This window comes from Notolabrus celidotus, chromosome 8 (genome assembly GCF_009762535.1).
Source record: "Notolabrus celidotus isolate fNotCel1 chromosome 8, fNotCel1.pri, whole genome shotgun sequence".
NCBI lineage: Eukaryota > Metazoa > Chordata > Actinopteri > Labriformes > Labridae > Notolabrus > Notolabrus celidotus.
The window spans coordinates 36125230-36140394 of NC_048279.1; the positions used below are offsets into that span (position 1 = coordinate 36125230).

The window sequence follows — 15165 nt, forward strand, 5'->3', positions numbered from 1 at the left end:
ATAAACTCTGAGAAAGATCATAAACTCTGAGGACGATCATAAACTCTGAGAAAGATCATAAACTCTGAGGACGATCATAAACTCTGAGAAAGATCATAAACTCTGAGGACGATCATAAACTCTGAGAAAGATCATAAACTCTGAGGTCGATCACTAACTCTGAGGTCAATCACTAACTCTGAGGACGATCACTAACTCTGAGGTCGATCACAGACTCTGAGGTCGATCACTAACTCTGAGGTCGATCACTAACTCTGAGGTCGATCACTAACTCTGAGGTCAATCACTAACTCTGAGGTCGATCACTAACTCTGAGGTCGATCACAAACTCTGAGGTCGACCGCAAACTCTGAGGTCGATCACTAACTCTGAGGTCGATCACAAACTCTGAGGACAATCATAAACTCTGAGAAAGATCATAAACTCTGAGGACGATCATAAACTCTGAGAAAGATCATAAACTCTGAGGACGATCATAAACTCTGAGAACGATCATAAACTCTGAGAAAGATCATAAACTCTGAGAAAGATCATAAACTCTGAGGACGATCACTAACTCTGAGGACGATCATAAACTCTGAGAAAGATCATAAACTCTGTGGACGATCATAAATTCTGAGGAAGATCATAAACTCTGAGGACGATCACTAACTCTGAGGACGATCATAAACTCTGAGAAAGATCATAAACTCTGTGGACGATCATAAATTCTGAGGAAGATCATAAACTCTGAGAAAGATCATAAACTCTGAGGACGATCACAAACTCTGAGGACGATCATAAACTCTGAGGACGATCACAAACTCTGAGGACGATCACAAACTCTGAGGACGATCACAAACTCTGAAAAAGATCATAAACTCTGAGGACGATCACAAACTCTGAGGACGATCACTAACTCTGAGGACGATCACTAACTTTGAGGACGATCACAAACTCTGAGGTCAATCACTAACTCTGAGGACGATCATAAACTCTGAGTTCGATCACTAACTCTGAGGTGGATCACTAACTCTGAGGACGATCACTAACTCTGAGGACGATCATAAACTCTGAGGTCGATCACTAACTCTGAGGACGATCATAAACTCTGAGGTCGATCACTAACTCTGAGGTGGATCACTAACTCTGAGGACGATCATAAACTCTGAGGTCGATCACTAACTCTGAGGACGATCACTAACTCTGAGGACGATCACTAACTCTGAGGACGATCACTAACTCTGAGGACGATCACAAACTCTGAGGACGATCACTAACTCTGAGGACGATCATAAACTCTGAGGTCGATCACTAACTCTGAGGACGATCACTAACTCTGAGGATGATCACTAACTCTGAGGTCGATCACATCCTTTGGGGTCACCTGATCAATGTGAGGTGCTGACAGCTGATTGGTTGAAGAACAGACGCTGAAAGTGAAGGTGAAACGTGATGTTTATTGTGAACACGTTGAAACGTTTCAAACCTGCAGGTTTCCATGAATAAAGTCAAACATCTGAGAGAGGACAGGTGGACAGAGACACCTGGTGTCATCATGTGGTCTCAGGGATCACAGGTGAGAGGCCTTACTCACAGGTGGGACCACCTGCGATCGTCCTGATCCCATGATCAGACCGGTTGTGACCTACTTCAGGTGTGAATGTGTTAGACCGACAGAGGTCTGCTCTGTGTGACACGACCCTTTAACACAAGTCAGTACAGGAAGTTCAGATTTTATTATCGTGACCTTAAAAGGGACTTCCTGTCTCTGATCCCTGACACGCTCAGAGGAGCAGAGTCAGCGTCTCTCATGTAAACAGAAGAAGAGCTGCATCGTCTGCAGAGTCCTGAAAGCACCGCGGTGACATCATAAGGCCACGCACACACACACACACACACACACACACACACACACACACACACACACACACACACACACTGATACAAAAATATAAAAACCAAATCAAAGAACAGAGTCAGGAAGGAGGATGAAGAAGAAGCAGCGATGAAGATGAAGATGATGATGATGATGAAGAGGCAGGTTAGCATGCAGTCCTTACAATCACGTAGCTGAGATCAGTCTGTTAGCATGCAGCAGTTAGCTTGTGTCCGTTAGCATGCAGTTTATGGCAAAGGAGTTAGCACGTCTGTTAGCATGTCTGTTAGCACGTGTGTTATCTCTTGGCGGCAACAGAGGCTGCTTTGGCGATGGAGGGGGCGGGGCTTGGCGTGTGCAGCATGCTGACAAACAGGAAGAGGGTGGAGGTGGGCAGGTAGACGCAGAGGAAGAGGACTACGTCTTCGCTGAAACAAAGGATAAAGTCGCTCTGCTCTGTCAGCACCCAGTCCACCAGCACCCCCACCAGCAGGTAGTACACCTGGAACTCCTGAAGCTCCTCCCACTCTCCTCCACCCCCGTCCAGCCCCACCCCCTCATCCTCTGAAGAGCTCTTCTGCTTGGCCGCGTCCCCTTCGTCTCGGCTGTCACTCACCATGGGCTTCATCTCCGCCCCCTCAGACACCACCTCCTTCACCCGGCTCCGCCCACGCTCCACCGCTCGCTCCAACCGCCGGCTGCTTTCTACAAACTCCTGTGGGGGGCAGAGAGAAGGGCGGGGTCAAAGAGAAGGTGGAGCAACAAAACAAACAGACTTCAACATAACGCCTGATACGCTAAAGCCTCGGGTCCAGCACGCGTCTATCTGCACAGAAAAGAACGACCTGGACAGGAAGTCAGGCACGAGGAGCGCATGCAACATCCGCCAATCTCAAAATAAAACATCATGAACGCACTCCCGACCGTTTAAAGATCAGAAATACTCATCGATTATGGATGTAAGATACAAACAGCCACATATCTGTGATCCAGGTCGACAACAACAGGACTTTAAGATGATCACTGAGTCAGAAGGTAACAGGACTTAAAGATGATCACTGAGTCAGAAGGTAACAGGACTTTAAGATGATCCCTGTGTCAGAAGGTAACAGGACTTTAAGATGATCACTGAGTCAGAAGGTAACAGGACTTTAAGATGATCCCTGTGTCAGAAGGTAACAGGACTTTAAGATGATCACTGAGTCAGAAGGTAACAGGACTTTAAGATGATCACTGAGTCAGAAGGTAACAGGACTTTAAGATGATCACTGTGTCAGAAGGTAACAGGACTTTAAGATGATCACTGTGTCAGAAGGTAACAGGACTTAAAGATGATCACTGAGTCAGAAGGTAACAGGACTTTAAGGTGATCACTGTGTCAGAAGGTAACAGGACTTAAAGATGATCACTGAGTCAGAAGGTAACAGGACAACAAAGTAGAGCAGAATTATTATTATTAAACTAAACCTGCAAGATTGAAACTTGACAGTCATGCAGCATACTCAGTGATGATTAAAGCACAAAAGTAATGGAATTCTTTTCAAATGATTCAACCACGGGAAGGCTCTGTGACCTGTTGTTTGCATGTGGTTCTCTCTATGCTGGACCCAGCTGATCCTGCCTGCTCTGAGCTGGCTCTACTCACCCAACACGCGTCCTGTGGAGAAGGGCGCAAGCCCTCGGACGGAGCAAAGCCATGTCGCAGCCGTAATGCAGCGCATACGCATCATTTGGACTTTCGGGGTAACACGCCTACAGGCTACCATGCTAACATACTAACATGCCTAAACGCTGACATGCTAACACGTGAGAAACTGCAGCTTTCACTGATCTCTCTCAGACTCCTGTCATTCAGGATCTCAAGGCTCCTCATCCACTGCCCTGATCCTGAGTCCCACAGTGACCCACAAGACACCCAAAGACATCATCCAAGCCAGCACATGCAGACTGGATCATCAGACTCCCCTCCTCCCCCCCAGCAACTCTGCAATCATAAAGATCTGGTCCTCTGTCCTCAGGCTGGGACCAGTCAAGGACAAGACCAGGACCTGGAGGAGGCTCCACCAGGTCAATCTGCCTCTCAACAGGTACTGTCCAAGACCTCCACTGACCTCTCATCCATACCTGGCACCTGTCCCTGAGGAGCTTCTCTCTCTCTCTCTCTCTCTCTCTCTTCATCTCCCTCTATTCCCCCTCTCTCTTTTTTATCTCTCTTCATCTCCCTCTCCATCTTTCTCTCTTTCCCTCTATCTCTCTCTCTCTTTAAAGACCTTGCCTCATTGAACTGGTTTAGGTTTAGCAGGTGTGCAGAACGTGGTCCTCACAGGTCCACGAGGGTCTGCATGTATACCACTGCAGCCTGGTTCAGGACTCTGTAAATACCCAGGATTCAGTGAGCCGCTGACTCACCATCAGAGCTTTGTCCATGAAGAACTCTTTCCCTGGAGTGCCGTCGTTGTACTTGGTGTCAATGGCGAAGCACAGGAAGAGGACGTCCACCACGATCTCAAAGATGGACAGGAAGCAGTGAGCCACCAGGAAGGAGAACAGACACACGATGATCAGAGGCAGCAGCCACTCTGCGTAATCCCGCTGGTAGTTCAAGAGGAGGACGCCAGCGAACGCCGTCGACGTCACGATCAGGATCTGAAACAAAGACCACGCTCAGAGTGAGACATCTCAACATTTCAACATCTCTCCCTCTCTTTAATCATTCTCACCTCCAACCTCATATACAGGTACTGAAACAGCGTCACAGAGAGGGTCACAGTATAAACAGGAAGTTCCCTTTCACAATAAAATACCTCAGCATCTGTCTCACCTTCCCCAGGAAGAGCACAAAGTCTCCGATGGCGTTGATTGTAGCGACGCGCAGAGCGTTCTCCACTAGGATGACGAAGGCGTCACGAGCAGACGTGCAGAAACTGGTGCTGTTGATGGCTGTGGCTGCATATGCATTCTGGGTAAAAACACACAGGTGAGACAGACAGGTAGAGAGTAAACACAGGTGAGACAGACAGGTAGAGAGTAAACACAGGTGAGACAGACAGGTAGAGAGTAAACACAGGTGAGACAGACAGGTAGAGAGTAAACACAGGTGAGACAGGTAGAGAGTAAACACAGGTGAGACAGACAGAAAGTAAACACAGGAGAGACAGACAGGTAGAGAGTAAACACAGGTGAGACAGACAGACAGAGAGTAAACACAGGTGAGACAGACAGACAGAGAGTAAACACAGGTGAGACAGACAGGTAGAGAGTAAACACAGGTGAGACAGACAGACAGAGAGTAAACACAGGAGAGACAGACAGACAGAGAGTAAACACAGGAGAGACAGACAGGTAGAGAGTAAACACAGGTGAGACAGACAGAGTAAACACATGTGAGACAGACAGGTAGAGAGTAAACACAGGAGAAACAGACAGGTAGAGAGTAAACACAGGTGAGACAGACAGGTAGAGAGTAAACACAGGTGAGACAGACAGGTAGAGAGTAAACATAGGTGAGACAGACAGGTAGAGAGTAAACACAGGTGAGACAGACAGAGTAAACACAGGTGAGACAGACAGGTAGAGAGTAAACACAGGTGAGACAGACAGAGAGTAAACACAGGTGAGACAGACAGGTAGAGAGTAAACACAGGTGAGACAGACAGGTAGAGAGTAAACACAGGTGAGACAGACAGGTAGAGAGTAAACACAGGTGAGACAGACAGGTAGAGAGTAAACACAGGTGAGACAGACAGGTAGAGAGTAAACACAGGTGAGACAGACAGGTAGAGAGTAAACACAGGTGAGACAGACAGGTAGAGAGTAAACACAGGTGAGACAGACAGGTAGAGAGTAAACACAAATGAGACAGACAGGTAGAGAGTAAACACAGGTGAGACAGACAGGTAGAGACCAACCCAGGTGAGCTTTATAGAGGAGGAGTTATAGGGATCAGGTGAGGGGTTGTTACCTGATTGAGATAGTTGAGGCACTTCTCCAAACACCACAGACAGCAGATACAAGTTTTCAGCAGACAGCGAGCACACGCATTCTCCTAGTAAACAAAAACATCATCAGCTGATTAATTAACAACAATCAGCTGATCGATCAACAGTCAACAAAGAACCTGTGGGCTGTGTCAGCAGGGTGTGTGCGGTCTCAGGTGTGGTCTCAGGTGTGTTACCTTTCCTTTCAGCTGGTTGTGGATGTACATGAGGATGAGTCGGGGATCTTCACGAGCGTGATGATGAAGGATCCTTTGGCCACGGTGCCAAGGTGGTACCGGACCAGCCTCAGGACTGAGGACAGGATGGGGGTCACTGGGAGCCGGTTCTTGTCCCTGAAACACAGTCCACATGGATCAGTGTCATGACCCTACTTTAGACCGAAGTGTTCTGATAGCCAGAGGAGGAGAGTTAGCTTAGCTTAGCATAAAGACTGGGAAATGCTGGTGACTCACCTGGTGAAGTAGTAGGTGACCACGGCGCCCGCCACGGTCATCTGCTGGCAGGCCAGGATGAACTCTGAGATCCAGATGAGACCCACAGCGTGGTACCAGGTCAGGTACTGCAGAGGACCCGTCAGTCTGAACTCCGTCAGACCCGTCTCCTCGTTCTGGACCGGGTTACCTGCACCAGGTGCAAAGGTGTAGGTTAGTCACATGTTAAAGTCTACTTCAGTTCCCATGATGCTTTGAGAGTGGAAACAGGAAACAGGAAGAGGGAGGTTAGAAGCCGTGATGTCAGTAATGACTGTAGCTGACCTGTGGTTCCCAGGAAGAGCAGGACCAGGACCCAGTAGATCCAGAAGAGCAGGAGGGCCAGGAAGGTGACGAAGGGCTGCAGGGTGAGGAGTGGGAGGTGGATGAAGACTTTCCCCGCCACGTGGAACAGAGCGATGGTGAGAGCGACGCGCTTCCTCATGAACAGCATCAGCAGGAGCAGGATGATCTGAGGGAGGGACATGAACTCATTATCACAGCCTACAGCATCAAGCCCCGCCCACATGTGTCTGACAGCTGATCCTCTTACAGTGAAGACCGTGGCGGCGGCGGCGTAGACAAGCAGCGCCTGCCCGCTGTCCTTGATGACCTCCTCCTCCTCCTTCACCTCCTTCACGATCTTAGAGGAGGTGTCGTTCCCGTACAGCCGGTGATCGATGTAGAGCCACCAGAGGACGCTGGTCCCCGCTGGAGACACACACACACACACACACACACACACACACACACACACACACACACACACAAACACACACACACACACACACACACACTCTGTCAGCTGATTGGTTTGTTAGACACACTGACATCAAACAGGAAGTGAGCTCACCGAGGGATCCTAGGACGACCAGCGCGGTGAGGATCCAGACCAAGACGGCTGAGATGTACCGGATGATCACCATGAGGATCATAGAGAGGACTGACAGACACAGAGAGGTCAGAGGTCAGATACAACACCTGTTCAGGCCTTTACCTGGACAAACTGCAGCACATTCATCACACGGTGACCTACGACCTCCAGGTACGTCTCTCACCCAGAGCGAGCACACACAGCCCGATGATGATCTCTTTACTCGCCGCGACGCCGGCGATCAGACGGTGTAGGACGCTGCTGTCCCCAACAAACGTCACCACGGCCTCTGCGAACTTCGCATAACACGAAACATCCAGGGGCGTGCAGCGGTTAAACACCGGCAGAGGCTTACTGAGGAGGTCAGAGGTCACAGGTCAGAGGTCAGAGGTCACAGGTCAGAGGTCAGAGAGAACAGAAACAATACCACAGAGGTGCTGCAGGTGAGGCGGGGCGTACCTGGGTGGGACAGGAAGTTTGGGACATTTTGAGAACCGCTCAGGTAGACCGGGATATTTATGACCCGCTAACTCGTAGGAACACAGCTCGGAACCTGAAACACACACACACACACACACACACACACACACACACACACACACACACACACACACACACACACACAAAGACACACACAAAATTTAGTTCCTGGGTTTACAGTCTCTGGTTCATGTTGGTCTGTGGTTCATGTTGGTCTGTGGTTCATGCTGGTCTCTAGTTCATGTTGGTCTGTGGTCCACGTTGGTCTGTGGTCCACGTTGGTCCCTGGTTCCAGTGATCTGTGGCTCATGCTGGTCTGTAGTTCATGTTGGTCTGTGGTTCACGTTGGTCCCTGGTTCCAGTGGTCTGTGGTTTATGCTGGTCTGGGGTTCATGTTGGTCTGTGGTTCATAATGGTCTGTGGTTTATGCTGGTCTCTGGTTCATGATGGTCTGTGGTTGATGCTGGTCTGTGGCTCATGTTGGTCTGTGGTTCATGTTGGTCTGGGTTTCATGCTGGTCTGTGGTTCATACTGGTCTGTGTCTCATGCTGGTCTGTGGTTCATGTTGGTCTTTGGTTCATGTTGGTCCCTGGTTCCAGTGGTCTGTGGTTTATGCTGGTCTGGGGTTCATGTTGGTCTGTGGTTCATGCTGGTCTGTGGTTCATGCTGGTCTGTGGTTCATGCTGGTCTGTAGTTCATGCTGGTCTGTGGTTCATGCTGTTCTGTGGTTCATGTTGGTCTGTGGTTCATGTTGGTCTGTAGTTCATGCTGGTCTGTGGTTCATGTTGGTCTGTAGTTCATGCTGGTCTGTGGCTCATGTTGGTCTGTCGTTCATGTTGGTCTGTGGTTCAAGTTGGTCTGTGGTTCATGTTGGTCTCTGGTTCATGTTGGTCTTTGGTTCATGCTGGTCTGTGGTTTATGCTGGTCTGTGGTTCATGTTGGTCTGTGGTTTAAGTTGGTCTGTGGTTCATGCTGGTCTCTGGTTCATGTTGGTCTGTGGTTTATGCTGGTCTGGGGTTTATGTTGGTCTGTGGTTCATAATGGTCTGTGGTTCACGTTGGTCTGTGGTTTATGCTGGTCTGGGGTTTATGTTGGTCTGTGGTTCATGCTGGTCTGTGGTTCATGTTGGTCTGTGGTTTATGTTGGTCTGTGGTTCATGCTGGTCTCTGGTTCATGCTGGTCTGTGGTTTATGCTGGTCTGGGGTTTATGTTGGTCTGTGGTTCATGCTGGTCTGTGGTTCATGTTGGTCTCTGGTTCATGTTGGTTTGGGGTTCATGTGCTGGTCAGTCGTTCATACTGGTCTCTGGATCATGTGGGTCTGGTGTCTCTCCCTCACAGAGGCTGCTTTCATAAACAAAGATGGCCACCGCAGCAGCAGTGAGGTCACCTGTTGGAGAGTCTGTCACGTTTAAAACAGTGAACACTGACAGCAGCAGTGATGGAGGACAAACAGAGCACAGTGGCACCAGCACACACAGCTCTATGCTGCCTTTGTTACTGTACTAAGAGAGAGCGAGTGTGTGTGTGTGTGTGTGTGTGTGTGTGTGTGTGTGTGTGTGTGTGTGTGTGTGTGTTTGTGTATGTACATCACTGTACGCCTGCAGACATTTAATTGTTATCATGACGTGATGGCGAGCATCCGTACAGCTGGTGACATCACTGCTTCCTTTGACACACACATACACACACACACACACACACACACACACACACACAAACACACACGTGTGTTTGTGTGTGTGTGTGTGTGTGTGTGTGTTTGTGTGTGTGTGTGTTCCCACTACATTTCCCATCAGCCCCGGTGAGTCCTGTGATAAACCTGGAGGTGGTGCTCTCTCCTGGTGAAGGTGTGTCATGTGACAGAGTGATGACCTCACCGTTGATCATGGCGAACCTCTTCAGGTCCTGGTAGGTGTTCATGTGCTCTGGCGGGCACATGGACACGCAGAGAGCGAGCGACTTGATCTTCCTCTGAACGATGTCGATGTTACACGGGTCCAAGAAGAAGACGTACCTGCAGACACAGAGCACACCTGAGTAAGTCTTAAACTCATGATGGAGCCCAGATTAGGTGGACCCAGCAGAGCGTCCAGTTCACGTGTGAGTCTGACGCAGCGCAGCGTCCAGTTAGACCAATCAGAATCAAGTATTTAACCCGGTGATCAGAAAGGAAGGTAACAGCGGCGCTTAGTTCAGGGATCAGATAAAAACACAACACACAGAAACCGATTCATCACAAACAGAGAGGGAGAACAAAGAGACACAGACAAACCTCCAGACCTCACCTACAGCCCCAGGAATCTGATCACACACACACACACACACACACACACACACACACACACACACACACACACACACACCCACACACACAGGTTTGAAATAGGTCCATCTCCATTTTTCATCAGCTGTTTGTGTTTTGATGAGTCACAGCTCTGTCAGCACATCAACACTGAAATTCCCACCAGACCTGAACGCACCCTGTTCTAGTTGCAGTCTGACCCACTTTGACAGAACCACCTAAAAAATACTGTAGTATCACTGTAGTATAACTGTAGTATCACTGTAGTATCACTGTAGTATCACTGTAATATCACTGTGGTATCACTGTATCACTACAGTGACCCTACAGCATTAATACAGCCATACTACAGTAACATTAATGTAATGATACTGTAGAGTAACTCTTCAGTATCACTACAGTCTGTCAGTCTGTACTCAGAGCAGCAGTTGACAACACACAGTACTACAATTACACCACCTACTACAGTTATACTACAGCACTACTAGTTATATTACACCAAATACTAAAGCATTACTACAGGGATACTACAGCCTTAGTACAGACATACTACAGCATTACTGGAGTTATACCACAGCATAACTACAGGGATACTACAGCATTACTACAATGGTACTACAGCATAACTAAAGCTATAATACAGTCATACAGCATTACTACAGCGATAATACAGCATGACTAGAGTGATACTACAGCATAACTAGAGTGATACTACAGCATTACTACAGGGTTACTACAGCGATACTACAGCATTACTACAGGGTTACTACAGTTATACTACAGCATAACTACAGTTATACTAGTTATACTACAGCATTACTACAGCGATACTACAGCATTACTACAGCGATACTACAGCATTACTACAGCGATACTACAGCATTACAACAGCGATACTACAGCATTACTACAGCGATACTACAGCATTACTACAGCGATAATACAGCATTACTACAGCGATACTACAGCATTACTACAGCGATACTACAGCATTACTACAGCATTACTACAGCGATAATACAGCACTAGTACAGCGATACTACAGTTATACTATTTATACTACAGCATTACTACAGCGATACTACAGCGATACTACAGCATTACTACAGCGATACTACAGCATTACTGCAGTTATAGTACAGCATAACAACAGTTATACTACAGCATAACTTGAGCGATACTACAGCATTACTACAGGGTTACTACAGCGATACTACAGCATTACTACAGGGTTACTACAGTTATACTAGTTATACTACAGCATTACTACAGCATTACTACAGCGATACTACAGCATTACTACAGCGATAATACAGCATTACTACAGCGATACTACAGCATTACTACAGCGATACTACAGCATTACTACAGCGATACTACAGCATTACTACAGCGATAATACAGCATTACTACAGCGATACTACAGCATTACTACAGCGATACTACAGCATTACTACAGCGATAATACAGCATTACTACAGCGATACTACAGTTATACCACAGCATTACTACAGAGATACTACAGCATTACAACAGTGATGCAACAGCTTTACTTCAGTCATACTACAGCATTACTTCAGTCACACTACAGCATTACTTCAGTCATACTACAGCATTACTTCAGAGATACTACAGCATTACTTCAGAGATACTACAGCATTACTTCAGAGATACTACAGCATTACTTCAGAGATACTACAGCATTACTTCAGTCATACTACAGCATTACTTCAGTCATACTACAGCATATCTACACTGATATTAGACAACTTTAGCAAACTGCAGCTTCACAGATTCACACTTCATTAACACAGATATAAAGTATCCATAAATACACAGCAGGTCTATATGAATTATTATATAATAATACTTCTGTTATGTGCCTTTAAGTATCAATGTAATAAACCCAGTTACAGTTACACATGGTCAATCCCACAGTTTTAACCTTCACTGTGTAGCACTGTTGAACAGTATGAACTGTCACTCATGATACTTCTGCATACAGCACAGATGTCTCTGTCACACAGAGGAACACTTGTTATGGAGTGTGACTGTTTCACATTATAAAGTGCTGTAGACACTACAGAGGTCAAACACAGTCCTCAGATTGACTTCTGTAACTAACTCAGACTCACTTCCTGTCGGTGTGGTCGAGTCCGCTGAGCTGGACGCCTTCGATCTGCTCGTTGCGTTGACCACACGTGTTGCCGTAGCTGTCATATCCGTAAACCAGGCGAGCAGCGCCACCAGTGGCGATGGTGAATCCGCAAATACTGCCCTGGAAAGAAAACCACAGACGGTAAGAGAGGAAACCAAACACAGTCTGTATTCCATACACAGTTCATAGTATACATTATTGATCCATCAGTTCTCTCTCCTCTGAGCTCTGCGAGGTTAATTCAGTCTGCTGAGTTTATTTTGAGTTCAGAAGTTTACAAGAGTGAAGTTAAGGAATGCAACATTTATTTTTGACCTTTTCTTTTCACTTATCACCAATTCGCCTATCTCACTTCCTGTTTAATGCTAAACATCTTCAGCAATGTTTGATCATGTCAAAAAGAGGAAACACATGAGACACCTGAATATCCTCATGTTCACTATGATGTTCACATGGTCACTATGATGTCTACATGTTCACTTTGATGTCCACATGTTCACTTTGATGTCCTTATGTTCATTAAGATGTCCACATGTTCACTAGGATGTCTACAAGTTTCCTATAATGTCCACATGTTCACTATTATGTTCACCATAATGTCAACATGTTCACTTTGTTGTGCACATGTTCACTATGATGTTCACATGTTCACTATGATGTCCACATTTTCGCTATAATGTTCAAATGTTCACTATGATGTCCCCATGTTCACTATGATCTCTACTATGATGTCCACGTTTACTATGATAGTCACTATGATGTTCACTATGATCTCTACTATGATGTCCACGTTTACTATGATAGTCACTATGATGTTCACTATAATGTCCACATGTTAACTATTTTGTTGACTTGTTCACATTGATGTTCACATGTTCACTATGATGTGCACATGTTCACTATAGTGTTCACATGTTCACTATGATGTCCACATGTTCACTATGATGTCCACATGTTCACTATGATGTTCACATGTTCACTATGATGTTAATATGTTCACTATAATGTCCACATGTTCACTATTATGTCCATATATTCATTATGATGTTCAGATGTTCACTATGAGGTCCACATGTTCACTATGATGTTCACATGTTCACTATGATGTCCACATGTTCACTATGAGGTCCACATGTTCACTATGATGTTCACATGTTCACTATGATGTCCACATGTTCACTATGATGTTCACATTTTCACTATGATGTTCACATTTTCACTATGATGTCCACATGTTCACTATAATGTTCACTATGATGTCCATATGTTCACTATAATCTCCACATGTTCACTATGACGTCCACATTTTCATTACGATGTCCACATGTTCACTATGATGTTCACATGTTCACTATGATGTACACAAGTTCACTATGATGTCCACATGTTCACTATGATGTCCACATTTTCACTATGATGTCCACATGTTCACTATGATCTCTACTATGATGTCCACATGTTTACCATTAAAGTCACTATGATGTTCACATCATGCAGTCTCTGCGCAGCGGCACATGTTCACTATGATGTTAATATGTTCACTTTGATGTCCACATGTTCACTATGATGTTCACATGTTCACTATGATGTCCACATGTTCACTATGATGTTCACATGTTCACTATGATGTCCGCATGTTCACTATGATGTTCACATGTTCACTATGATGTCCACATGTTCACTATGATGTCCGCATGTTCACTATGATGTTCACATGTTCACTATGATGTCACAATATGTCAAGGTCACCAGCTAAAATGAAGACCTAACCAGAGTCCCCTGTCATTAGATTTTATACTTGTGCAGTGAAGTATTCTGAAGTTGTGATTTCCCAGGCCCTGTGAACACACCATGATTTAAAGCTCTATAGTTTGATGTTTATAAAACTGAACTGATCTTCCTCCACAGCCCTCTCTCTGCTCATCGCCTCCTTCAGGGTCCTCTCTTGCAGTTGGAGCAACACATCTTGAATTATCTCATTATCAATTAACCTGATTGTTTCCTGATCAACATGTTTATGGAAACAGCTGTGATAATAAACCGGAAGTGTCAAAATAAAAGCTCATGTTTTAGATGATTGAAACAATAATCAGTGATCAAAGATCGGTCATGAGGTTTTGATGAATCTGTCAGACCCAGGTGATGAGGACGGCCTCGGGGGTTCACTGAGGGTCCAGGTAAATAAACATGACAGGTGTGAGTGCGAGGCTCGGTGGTTACCATGCCGACGCAGAAGACGGTGAAGAGCAGGAACCAGGGCAGGTCTGTGCAGCTCCGGTCCTCCAGCGGTCTCCATTCTCTCTTTGTCCTCTGAAACACACACACACACACACGCGCACACACACACACACACACACACACACACACACACACACACACACGGTCACATAGGGAGCCAAGCCGAGCCAGGTCCCCCCTCAGCCCGGCCTGTTAGCCCGGCCCGGTCCGGCCCGGTTCACATATCGGATCTGATAACAGTCCTCGAGCTGACCCGGGGCAGCGGGCTGTGGTCCCGTTAGCAGGCCCAGTACCTGGCCCCGGTCCCGTTAGCAGGCCCCAGTAACCCGGGAGCAGCTAATTGGATTACAGCCGCTGGCTCTAATCCCGGCCCGGCCTCTCCCGGGTCGGTCTCCCTCTCCCGGTCACAGAACCAACACACAGCGGGTCTGAAGGGGACCGGAGGATGGAGGGGGGACGGTACCGGTCCGGGCCGTGCCGTTCTTACCTCCGTGCTACCGCAGCATCCCATCGCAGTCAGGGGGACCGAGCCCGGACCTCACGGAGCCTCACGGAGCCTCACTGGGCTGGGGGGGTCTGGAGCCCGGCAGGAGGAGGACTCAGACAGCTCCTCGCGCTCTGCCTCATGCACAGATCCCGGACCCGGACCCGGATCAGAGACGGTCTGTCGGTCTCTCTAAGTTCCCCTCCTGTCGGTACCGAGCGGATTAACGGCCGAGGATTTGTCCGCCACACTTCCTGGTGGCCCGTCAGGTGCAGCGGCCATTCATCTCATTGCGCATGCGC

The 15165-nt window shown here is 47.0% G+C and overlaps 1 protein-coding gene across 1 annotated transcript; it reads right to left on the reverse strand.

The window, feature by feature from the left end:
• Window positions 1-1419: 1419 nt before the first annotated feature.
• slc44a1b (solute carrier family 44 member 1b) lies at window positions 1420-15165 on the reverse strand. The gene is given in 16 exon segments (XM_034689177.1): window positions 1420-2573; window positions 4268-4504; window positions 4680-4817; window positions 5820-5903; window positions 6033-6079; window positions 6082-6188; window positions 6309-6477; window positions 6612-6798; window positions 6880-7037; window positions 7180-7269; window positions 7385-7554; window positions 7660-7753; window positions 9559-9695; window positions 12119-12261; window positions 14362-14451; window positions 14867-15165. Coding segments are annotated over 16 exon segments (2292 nt in total). The 5' UTR covers window positions 14891-15165; the 3' UTR covers window positions 1420-2156.